Source organism: Taeniopygia guttata, chromosome 12 (assembly GCF_048771995.1).
Source record: "Taeniopygia guttata chromosome 12, bTaeGut7.mat, whole genome shotgun sequence".
NCBI classification, from domain to species: Eukaryota; Metazoa; Chordata; class Aves; order Passeriformes; family Estrildidae; genus Taeniopygia; species Taeniopygia guttata.
Window position 1 is genome coordinate 11,623,047 of NC_133037.1, and position 9,295 is coordinate 11,632,341.

Below are 9,295 nucleotides of genomic sequence, written 5' to 3' on the forward strand. Positions count from 1 at the left end.
CCCACACCCACCCACTGGCAGGACAAAGGGACGAGGGAACATGAGGACATGGGGACCATGACACTGCCCTCTCCAGGGAGCTGCCCCTCTTCTTCCCCCCTCCATCAGGTTATTACCGGCTGCCCAGGGAGACCTGGTGGTCCCATACGTCCTTGCAGCCCCTGCAGAGACAAAGCCAGTAGTGAGCATCCCCTGTGAGCTGATGTCAGCATGGTTTGGGAGATGCAAACCTCCCAAAGCCACCAGCTGGTGGCAGGGCGCCACCAAAGCACTCACTGCTTCGCCACGGTCTCCCTTCTCGCCCTGCAAGGGGACAGAGGGAGGGGGTTAGGGGCTGGCACTCTTGTACTTAACTCCCCACTGGGCTTCTGCCATCAGCAACTAGGGGTCCATGACCCATGCTGAGCATCTGTGGCACAGCACAGCCCAGCATGGCACAGCCTTGAGAAGCTCACCTTGGGGCACTTCACAGAGCAGGGCTTTGGCTCCGGCGTCGGCTGGCAAGGAAAGACAAGCCTGTGTGAACCCAGGGATCCGAGATCCTCTGGCTTACATGGGGCTGCTCCCCCTCCCCATCCCCCGAGGTACTCAGGCCCTTACGCTGGTGGAGATGATGGTGCAGAGGTCATCGGTGAGCTCTCCCTCCAGCTCTGCCAGGTCTCTGCCATGGTAGATGTACCGTGGGTCCTCACTGGTGACCATGCGCCGGAGCTGCTCCCGGTCTGCCCCCTCCATGCCCACTGCCAGCACCTGGACCCCTGAGCAGAGAGCACCCTCAGCACCCCACAGAAGTCCCTGCACAGCCTGATGAGACCCTATAAATCCTCACCCCCAGCCTTGACGTCCCTGGCCACAGTGATGGCATCATCCCCAGAGGGGCTGTCAGCCAGGATCACCAGCACTGCTGGCACCCCGAGGCGGCGCCCTGCGCCAGGACTCAGCAGGTAGGTCCTGGCAAAGCTGATGGCCGCCCCTAGAGAGGGAGAAGGAAGAAGGGACAATCAGCAGGACCCCAGAAACCACTGCCCCAGCTCCTAGTGCCGCCCCTCACCGATGGCGTTGCCGCTGGGATCCTCATAGCGCATGGCACGGATCTGCTCCAGCACAGTGGGCAGGTCACTGGAGCGGTTCAGGAGCAGCCAGGGTAGGCTGCGGTAGCTGTACGTGGCCAGGGCCACCTGCAAGGGTGCAGGGGAGCAAGTGGGCACCATGGCCCACCCACGACCCCCTGGTGCCCCCAGTGCTGTGGCAGCAGCCTACCTGTGTGCCCTCAGGGCCCAGGCGCCCCAGGGCGGACACGGTGTTGGAGAGGAGGGTGCGGACAGCGTTGGCACCAGCGGAGCTGTTGCGGGTGCCGTGTACTAGGAAGACCACGTCACCGAGGGCATCCCTGCAGACTGCAGGACAGGAAGGGGTGAAGCCACCACCAGAGTGGAGACAAGCTCAGCCCAGCCCTGCGGGGACCCCACAGTACCTGTGCGCTCGCTGACGGACACCTCGGCACCTGGCGCGCTCCCCAGCAGCGGCCGGAGGGTGAAGGTGTAGCGCTGGCCCAGGCGCAGCCCAGAGACCTGCTGGGAGCTGGCAGTGCTGGGCAGCGTCCGCCCCTTCTCCCCACCAGCTGCCACCCAGGGGACAGTCAGAGGGATCAGCAAGCCCCTGCGGGGGTGCTGCCCACCATCCTGGGGCCACCCACTCGTCTCACCTGCAGGAGGGCTCCAGGAGAGGACATAGCCAGAGGCGCCAGGGACTGGGGTCCAGGTGAGAGTCACCGAATCCCTCTGCACCTCCGTCACCCGCAGGCTGGTGACGTGGCTTGGAGCAGCTACCAAGGGGGAGGAAAGGGTGTCCCAGCTTCATGGGGCAGCTCCCAACGTGCTCCCTCCCCAGCCCAATGCTGGGACAGTCCAGTCCCTGGCTGCCCCTCTGGGCTCAAGCCACGTGTCAGGGGGTTTATGCTGCCTTGGCTGCAGGCAGTGCCTTACTGGTGATGGCAGTGATGGTGGCTGGCTCGCTCTCCCGGCTGCCTGCCAGGCTGGTGATGCTGATATGGTAGTGCCGGCCCGGTTCCAGTCCCGACAGGGCATAAGAGCTGGAGGTGGCTGGGAGCTGCTGGCTATGCGGGGGCCCCCCTGGCAGGGGCAGAGAGGGGTGAGGGGATGCAGGTGGGGGCTGTCAGGCATGCGGGAGCTCCAGCCAGCCATGCTTACCTTCAGCCAGGCGCCAGAACAGACGGTACCCGGTGCTGCCAGCCACCGGCAGCCAGGTCAGGAGCAGGCGGTGCTCTGAGGCCTCGGTCACCTGGAAGCCGCTGACAGGGCGTAGGGGGACTGCCTCAGCTGTGGAGCAGAGCGGCAGGCGTCAGGGGCAGGAGTGCCCAGTGCCACCCTGGGCTGCTGCCCCCTGCCCCAGCACTCACGGGTGGTGACGACAACGGAGACGGGGTTGCCTTCCCGGTTGCCAATGAGCGCCGTCACCTTCACAGTGTAGGAGACGCCTCCCTCCAGGTTGGGGATGTCAAAGGAGTTGGTGTGGCCAGGGACTCGCCGGCTATTCTCCAAACCCCCTGCCAAGGACTGTGGCATCAGGCTGCCCACCCTGCTGCCCTCACAGCCCGCCCCCATCCCCGTCCCACAGTACCGTCCCTGCGGCTCCACACCACACGGTAGGCAGTGGCTCCCGGCACACCGACCCAAGTGACACGGGCAACGTTGCTCCTGGATGCCTGCACCTCCAGCTGGGTCACCTTCCCCACCTGCTCCGGCACTGTGACACCAAGAGGGCCACTGTCACCCCGGGTCACAGCCAATGGCACCAGACAGCACTGTCAGGCAGGGGTTACCTCACCTATCCGTCCCGCGGCAGTGACAGGGCTGCCCTCACGGCCACCCACAATGGCTGAGACACTGATGGTGTAGATGATATTGGCCTGCAGCCCCTCGATGGTGAAGGTGGTGGGGTCAGCAGGGAGGAAGCGGGATTTCTTCAGACCTAAGAGATGGCTGGGATAGGACTGGCTCCAGCACTGCTGCCACAGCACCCCGTGGTCCGTACACTCACCGTCACTGCCTTGCCACGTCAGCAGGTAGCCCCCGGCACCTGGCAGCCCTCGCCAGGTGACCCGCAGCTGGCTGGGACCGGCCTCCATCACCCGCAGATCCGAAATGCTGCCCACATCTGGATACTCTGCACCACCCATAGTACCACAGCATCACCTTGGGGAGTCCAGAGGGACCCCACAACCATCCCAAGGGGTTGCAGGGGGATAGAGACAGCTGCATGCCAGAGTGGGAACACGCAACACCAGAACTCCTGGTACCAAAGCCTGACGTGGACTTACTGAGGCGGATGGTAAGCGTGGCAGCACTGCCCTCCCGGCTGCCTGCCAGCGCCGAGACACGCACCAGGTAGGTGACGCCCTCCCGGAGGTCACCAAGCTCCAGCCCCGTCTGGCTGCCTGGGATGCGCCTCGTCCTCTCTGTGCCATCTGCCAGGAGCAGGGCAGTGCAGTGGCTCGGTGCCAGCTGCTCAGGATCCCCAAGGTGCCACCCGTGCCCTGCCCGCAGACTCACCCTGGTTGTTGCGCACCACCACTTTGTACTCGGTGGCACCGGGGACACCGGTCCAGCTCAGCCGTACCCACCTGCCCGATTCCTCAACCAGCCGCAGGTCTGACACAGCACCCACGGGTGCCTCCACGCCTGTGAGGGGACATGAGGCACAGCTGGAGCAGCACAGCCTGGAGAGCACAGCCCCCATACTCATGCTGGGCTGTGACCAGACAGCTGGGGGTTCTCTTGGCCAAGGCAGTCCTCAGGCTGAGCAACGTCCATTGGGACATCCCTCCATGCCAAAGGCTTGGAACGCTGGGGGACAGCTCAGGGGACGCATAGCAGCACTCACCTGTCTGAAAGGTGGTGACAGGGGTGGCCACCTCCCCACCATCATAGACCGTGTAGAGGGTGATGCGGTACTCGGTGCCCGGCTTCAGCCCCATCAGCTGGTAAGTATTGGTGCTGCTGGGGAGAGACACTGTTCTGGGGGGCTCTGGTCCTGCAGGAAGGGAAGGATCACAGCCAGCTGCTGGCATGGAGGGCCCGGAGGGGCAGCAGGCACCTCGAGCCTACCTGTGGCTCTCTTCCACTCCAGACGGTAGCCACGAGCCTCACGGGCACTGGTCCAGAGCACTTGGATGGATGTGGGGCCCAGGATGTTGGTCTGCAGCGTCTGGACTGAACCTGCCTCTGCAAGAGGGACCCCATGGGCCAGGGTACCTTGTGCCACTCTGCTGCCAGCCACCCAGCCCATGTCTCTGGTCCCCACACATGGCAAGGACAGGGCTGTGAGGGCTGGTCCCTGCCCCCTCCCACGCACAGCAGCAGGATGGCATCACCTGTACCCAACACCCACCTGTCCTCTGCCGCACAGTGGCTGCGGGCCCCTCCAGCTGCCTGAAGAGTGGGGCCACTGTCACCACATAGTCGGTATTGGGCTGCAGCCCCACCAGTGCATGTGACATCTGCCCGGCATCCAGGTCCACCCTGTGCCTGTCCTGCCCTGTAGGAGCCAGTGCAGCAGTCCCCTGAGTTCAGGCAGCAGGTGCCACCAGCTCCCTCCTGTCCTTCCTCACAGGGGCCTCCAGCAGAAGGGGCACAAGCTCTGGGAGAGGCACCTACCTGTGAGGGTTGCCCAGGAGAGCCGGTAGCCGGTGGCACCACTGACAGACTGCCAGGCCAGCAGCATGCTCTGTGCTGAGACGTTGTGGACAGTCAAGTGCTGCACGCCCACCAGGTGCCCTGTGGAAGTGAGGTGACTGTCCATCTCCCACGGGAGAGTGGGGCAAGGGGCAGCAGGAAATACAAACCACTGCAAACCTGCTGTCTCCAGGAAGCCCCCTTGCCCCTGCTCACGGTTGCTAACCCCACTGAGGTCACTGAGCGCAGCCCCGCGCTCAGGCGGCTCCTTCAAAGCATCAAACTCGTGCAAAATGGAGCTCAAATGTCTTCCTCTTAATGCCTTAAATACCTTCTGCGGGTTAAGACTGCCTGGGGCAGCTGAAGGAATTGGTTTGCCAAAATCTGATGCTTGCAAAGGTGTTGCCCTGGGGGCTCACCCCCACTCCCGATGCTTTCCAACAGCCTCTGCCCTGGTGGAAACCACACTTTCCTCCCACAGAGCACTGTACTCAAACCCTGCATTTTTTCAGTCAACATTTTTACATCATGGGAGGAAAGCTCTGGTGGAAACACTCCCAGGAGGCTACAAAGGAAATTGGGAGCACACAAGTGCTGCATCCTGCCCTGGGAGCAACTTTTGGGGCCCAGAGCATTGCATTGCAGCCATGCTCACCTGCATCCCCAACCCATCCCCACAGACAGCCATGGGCCAGGCAGTCCCATCCCAACGGGGCACAGTGATTGGAGGGGGCATCCCTGTGCTGGGAACCCATTCCTAACCCTGTCTGGGCACGGGGCTGGGCACAGTGCTTACGTGTCCGGGCGGTGAGGGTGGCAGGGACAGCGGGCTGCTGTGCATAGTGGGGCTGGAGCATCACCACATACTCGGTATCGGGCTGCAGGTCGCTGAGTGTGGCTGACTGTGCGCTGGCTGTCAGGCTCTTCTCCTCTCTTTGAAGTGCTCCTGGAGGGGTGTGGGGGGCACAGGGACATAGCACACACCAGGCCCAGCAGGGAAGGGGTGTCTGTGGGCCTGCACCCTGCCCTGAGGATGCCAGTCAGTGCCAGGGGTGGGGAGCACTGGGAAGTGCTGGGACGTGGGCCAGGGTAGGGGCACCCCTTGGAGCGCCCGAGGCCAGGGTGAGGCTGCCAGGTGTGTGGCTCCAGCCCCGTCCCACCCAGGGACGGGGGTCTGCTGCCTGCCCCCCATGTGCAGCAGCCATGGGGGCACACACCAGGCCCCCAGCCATTGTGCACGCCCAAGCACACACCCTGAACCTTGCGCATGAAGCCTCGGGGCGTAGGAATACACAGGCTGCCTCCACAGCTCTGCACACACGCGCGCCCCACACCCAGCGCACGCGTGCCGGCCGCCGTGCTGAAGGTGGGTGGATACACACCCACAGCACTCCGGGCACGTATCCCGCATTAACACTCCCCCAGGGGGCTGCACAAAGGCAGGGTGCCCAGGCAGGACCATCCCTCACCTTGCACAGCATAGCTGAGGCTGTAGCCCTGGGGAGGCTCGGGGCCAGGCTGCCAGGCCAGCCGCAGAAAGGTCGCTCCAGTCTCCACCACACGAAAATCCAGCACGGAGCCAGCACGGCTTTCTGGAGGCACACAGGAGCAGAGATGAGTCCCCAGCCCCCTGTGGCACCCAGTGCCTGCACTCACCCCGCCATGGATGTGGACACTCACGGGTTCGTGCTCGGCCAGACGCTGACTCGCCGATGCTGTTGGCGTACTGGGCGGTGACGGTGACCAGGTACTCCGTCCCAACACGCAGCCCCCGTAGCACAGTGTTTGTCTCCCGGGGCCCCACGCTCACCTGGGCAGGAACAATGTCACTCCCTCATCTTTCCCAGGTCACACATGCAGCCACCAGGAGCCCCCAGGAACTCTGAGCAGTCAGGTGGGGGCACTCACCTCCTGCCTCTCAGCCATGATGGGCTGCCCTAGCCCTGTCAGTGGCACGTACTGCACCCGGTAGCCAGTGATGGGACCGCTGGCTGCTCTCCAGCGGATCTGCAGATGGTCCAGGCCCCGCTCTGGGATCTCCAGGTTGGAGGGGCCAGTGTGTCTTGGCCCATCTGTGGGGTAGCACAGGGGCTGTTGGCTCCACAGTGCACGAAGCAGAGAGGAGATATTGCTGTGGCAGCACGGGTGGCCCAATGGGATGGGATAGCCAGGAGGTCATTTTGGGGGTGGGTCAGATGCTAAGGCTGCACAGTCTGGCACCCAGCACTGTCAGCACCTGTGCCCCTCAGGGAGGAGGATGGGGGCCCATACCCAGCAAGCGCAGGGTGCCCCCAACAGTCGTGCACACCCTTCGTGTCATCAGTGGCACCAGAGTGTCCAGCAGCTTGAAATCACCGACGTAGAAGAAGAAGGCATCCGTAGGCATTGAGGCCACACGGATCAGCTCCTTGCGGTCAGCATTCTTAATACCTGGGACAGAGGGAGATGATGGGTGAGGGAAGAACCTGAACTAAGCAGAAGACTCTTTCACGTGGTGCAGAAGCCTCACTCACCCACAGCAAAGACCTTGATGCCCTGGCTCTTCAGCTTCGCTGCCGGCCCCTCAGCATCATCCTGGGACTTGCCATCCGTGATGAGAATGCAGATCTGCAGGGCCAGGAAAGAACTGTGGGATCCAGTGTGGGGTCCATGGACCTGACACTTCTCCCCATGCTGCCAGGGTCATTGCTCTGCACATACCTGGGGGACCCCAGGCCGGCGCTGTGTGGGGCCAAAGAAGTTGTCAGCAATGTAGCGGAAGCCAGCGCCTGTCCGTGTATTGCCACCCTTGTAGCTCAGCTGCTGGATGGCCCTCCGGACACTTGTGCCCTCAGTGTGCTGGGAGAATGAGAACTCCACCCTGGGGAGTGCAGGGGGACACTGTCACTTCCCAGCCATGCCACCCTGCACCCCACATGCCCCCTCCCTTGAGCTCACCGTGGGTCATCACTGTACTGTGCCATGGCAAAGCGCACTGCCTTCTCACCCACCACCTGCACAAAGGGCCCCACCAGCTCCTCCATGAAGGTGCGGACAGCACGGAAGTTGTTCCTTCCGATGCTGGATGAGCCATCCACCAGGAAGGCGATGTCAGCCTCCAGCACATCCTCACACACTGCTGTGAAGCAGTGACAGCACTCAGGGCACAGACCGGCACTGTGGCACATTGGTGCTGAAGCCCTCTTATTGTCCCACCCACTGTGTGGACCCAGTGCTCAGCGCCTACCTTGGCTCCTCTTCTGTGCCACGGCAGCTGGAGGACGCAGGAGTGCCGGGAGCACAGCCAGGAGCAGGAGCTGGCTGCTCATCGTGGGAGCCTGTAGGATAGGATGCTGCCACCAGAGTCTCACACCAGCCCCAAACCTTGGGGACCGCAGCTCGGGAGGTTCCCAGCGCCAGCCGTGCCAGACGCCTGGCAGCGCAGGGAGGGCAGGGTGCCAGTACCGACCCACGTACCCCACGGCGGGGGCGAGCCCCGCTTCGGGCCGGGACAGGCGGGCATAGGTGGCCCGTGCACAGCCGGCGGGGCTGTCCGCGGTGCGGGGACACAGAGATCACCCGGCCCGGCTACAGCCCGGCTTGTGCCACCGCCACCCCTTCCCTGCCCCACGCCGCGGCACCGGCAGGGCGCACCCGGCCCGCAGGGGCTGCTCCGGCCCCAGGAAGGTGCTCTAGGGCAGCGGGGAGCCAGCCCTGCCCGCCAGCCCCCTGCCCGCCAGCCCCCTGCCCCGCCGCTTCCACGAGGGCACCGGGCCCGGTACCCCCGCGATGGCTCCGCCGGGCCAGGCGGTGCGAGCCCCGAGCCCCGAGCCCCGAGCCCCGAGCCCCGAGCCCCGCCGCGGGAGGGTGGGCGAGTGCCCACGGGTGCCCACGGAGGCTCGGACCTGCCCCGCAGTGCCCCCCACCCGCGGCGGGACCCCCGCCGCAGCTCCACGCTCACCCACCGCCCCCGCGGGGCCGCTCCGTCCCGCACCGCTCCGAGCCGCTCCGTGCCGCTCCGAGCCGCTCCGTGCCGCTCCGAGCCGAGCCGTGCCGGGCCGTGCCGAGCCGTGCCGGGCCGTGCCGGGCGCGGGCGGTGCCGGCGCGCACCGGCCCCCGGCGCTCCCGCCCCTTTATGGAGGGCGGCCCGGAGCACGGTCCGGGGGGAGCGGAGCGGCGCGGCCCCCGCCCAGCCCGGCCTCCCAAAGGGCTTTTCCCACCGCTCCCCTGAGAGGGAGGAAGGAAAGAAAGCAGCTCCTCAGGCTCTTCCCGCTCCAGTGCCGCCCCGGGCTGCCCCGCGGCTGCACGGCGTGCCGCGGCTCCGGGATGGGAATGAAGCAGGAGAGGGCTGGACACCTGGGAACACTTGCTGTATTTGCCACCGAGACCTCCGTGAGGGGCTAAGTGGGCTCCAGTAAGGCTCAAGGCAGTTTTCCCTCCAGCATCTGCATCTTTCAGGAAGGTGAGCAGCTCTGGCACCTGACAGCCAGAAGCTGACTACCCACTTCCTTCCTTCCATCCATCCATCCATCCATCCATCCATCCATCCATCCATCCATCCATCCATCCATCCATCCATCCATCCATCCATCCATCCATCCATCCATCCATCTCAGGGGAAT

General features: G+C 64.6%; 1 protein-coding gene across 1 annotated transcript in view; it reads right to left on the reverse strand.

Moving 5' to 3' along the window:
- COL7A1 (collagen type VII alpha 1 chain) overlaps positions 1-8,895 on the reverse strand; it is a 29,718-nt gene extending 20,823 nt beyond the window's left edge. Inside the window, exons 1-31 of the mRNA XM_072934824.1 lie at positions 8,635-8,895; positions 7,921-8,011; positions 7,632-7,812; positions 7,395-7,554; positions 7,208-7,301; positions 6,966-7,124; positions 6,603-6,766; positions 6,375-6,504; positions 6,164-6,286; positions 5,491-5,640; positions 4,677-4,796; positions 4,411-4,557; positions 4,128-4,244; positions 3,904-4,053; positions 3,573-3,701; positions 3,341-3,487; positions 3,061-3,186; positions 2,848-2,991; positions 2,641-2,766; positions 2,420-2,566; positions 2,211-2,339; positions 1,986-2,132; positions 1,706-1,825; positions 1,475-1,621; positions 1,261-1,397; positions 1,052-1,178; positions 830-973; positions 601-758; positions 456-497; positions 277-303; positions 117-161 (exon numbers count right to left, since the gene is read on the reverse strand). Of these exons, the coding sequence (XP_072790925.1) occupies positions 117-161; positions 277-303; positions 456-497; positions 601-758; positions 830-973; positions 1,052-1,178; positions 1,261-1,397; positions 1,475-1,621; positions 1,706-1,825; positions 1,986-2,132; positions 2,211-2,339; positions 2,420-2,566; positions 2,641-2,766; positions 2,848-2,991; positions 3,061-3,186; positions 3,341-3,487; positions 3,573-3,701; positions 3,904-4,053; positions 4,128-4,244; positions 4,411-4,557; positions 4,677-4,796; positions 5,491-5,640; positions 6,164-6,286; positions 6,375-6,504; positions 6,603-6,766; positions 6,966-7,124; positions 7,208-7,301; positions 7,395-7,554; positions 7,632-7,812; positions 7,921-8,002 (3,819 nt within the window). The 5' untranslated portion in view covers positions 8,003-8,011; positions 8,635-8,895. The remainder of the gene's footprint in view (positions 1-116; positions 162-276; positions 304-455; positions 498-600; positions 759-829; positions 974-1,051; positions 1,179-1,260; positions 1,398-1,474; positions 1,622-1,705; positions 1,826-1,985; positions 2,133-2,210; positions 2,340-2,419; positions 2,567-2,640; positions 2,767-2,847; positions 2,992-3,060; positions 3,187-3,340; positions 3,488-3,572; positions 3,702-3,903; positions 4,054-4,127; positions 4,245-4,410; positions 4,558-4,676; positions 4,797-5,490; positions 5,641-6,163; positions 6,287-6,374; positions 6,505-6,602; positions 6,767-6,965; positions 7,125-7,207; positions 7,302-7,394; positions 7,555-7,631; positions 7,813-7,920; positions 8,012-8,634) is intronic.
- Between the last annotated feature and the right edge of the window lie 400 nt (positions 8,896-9,295).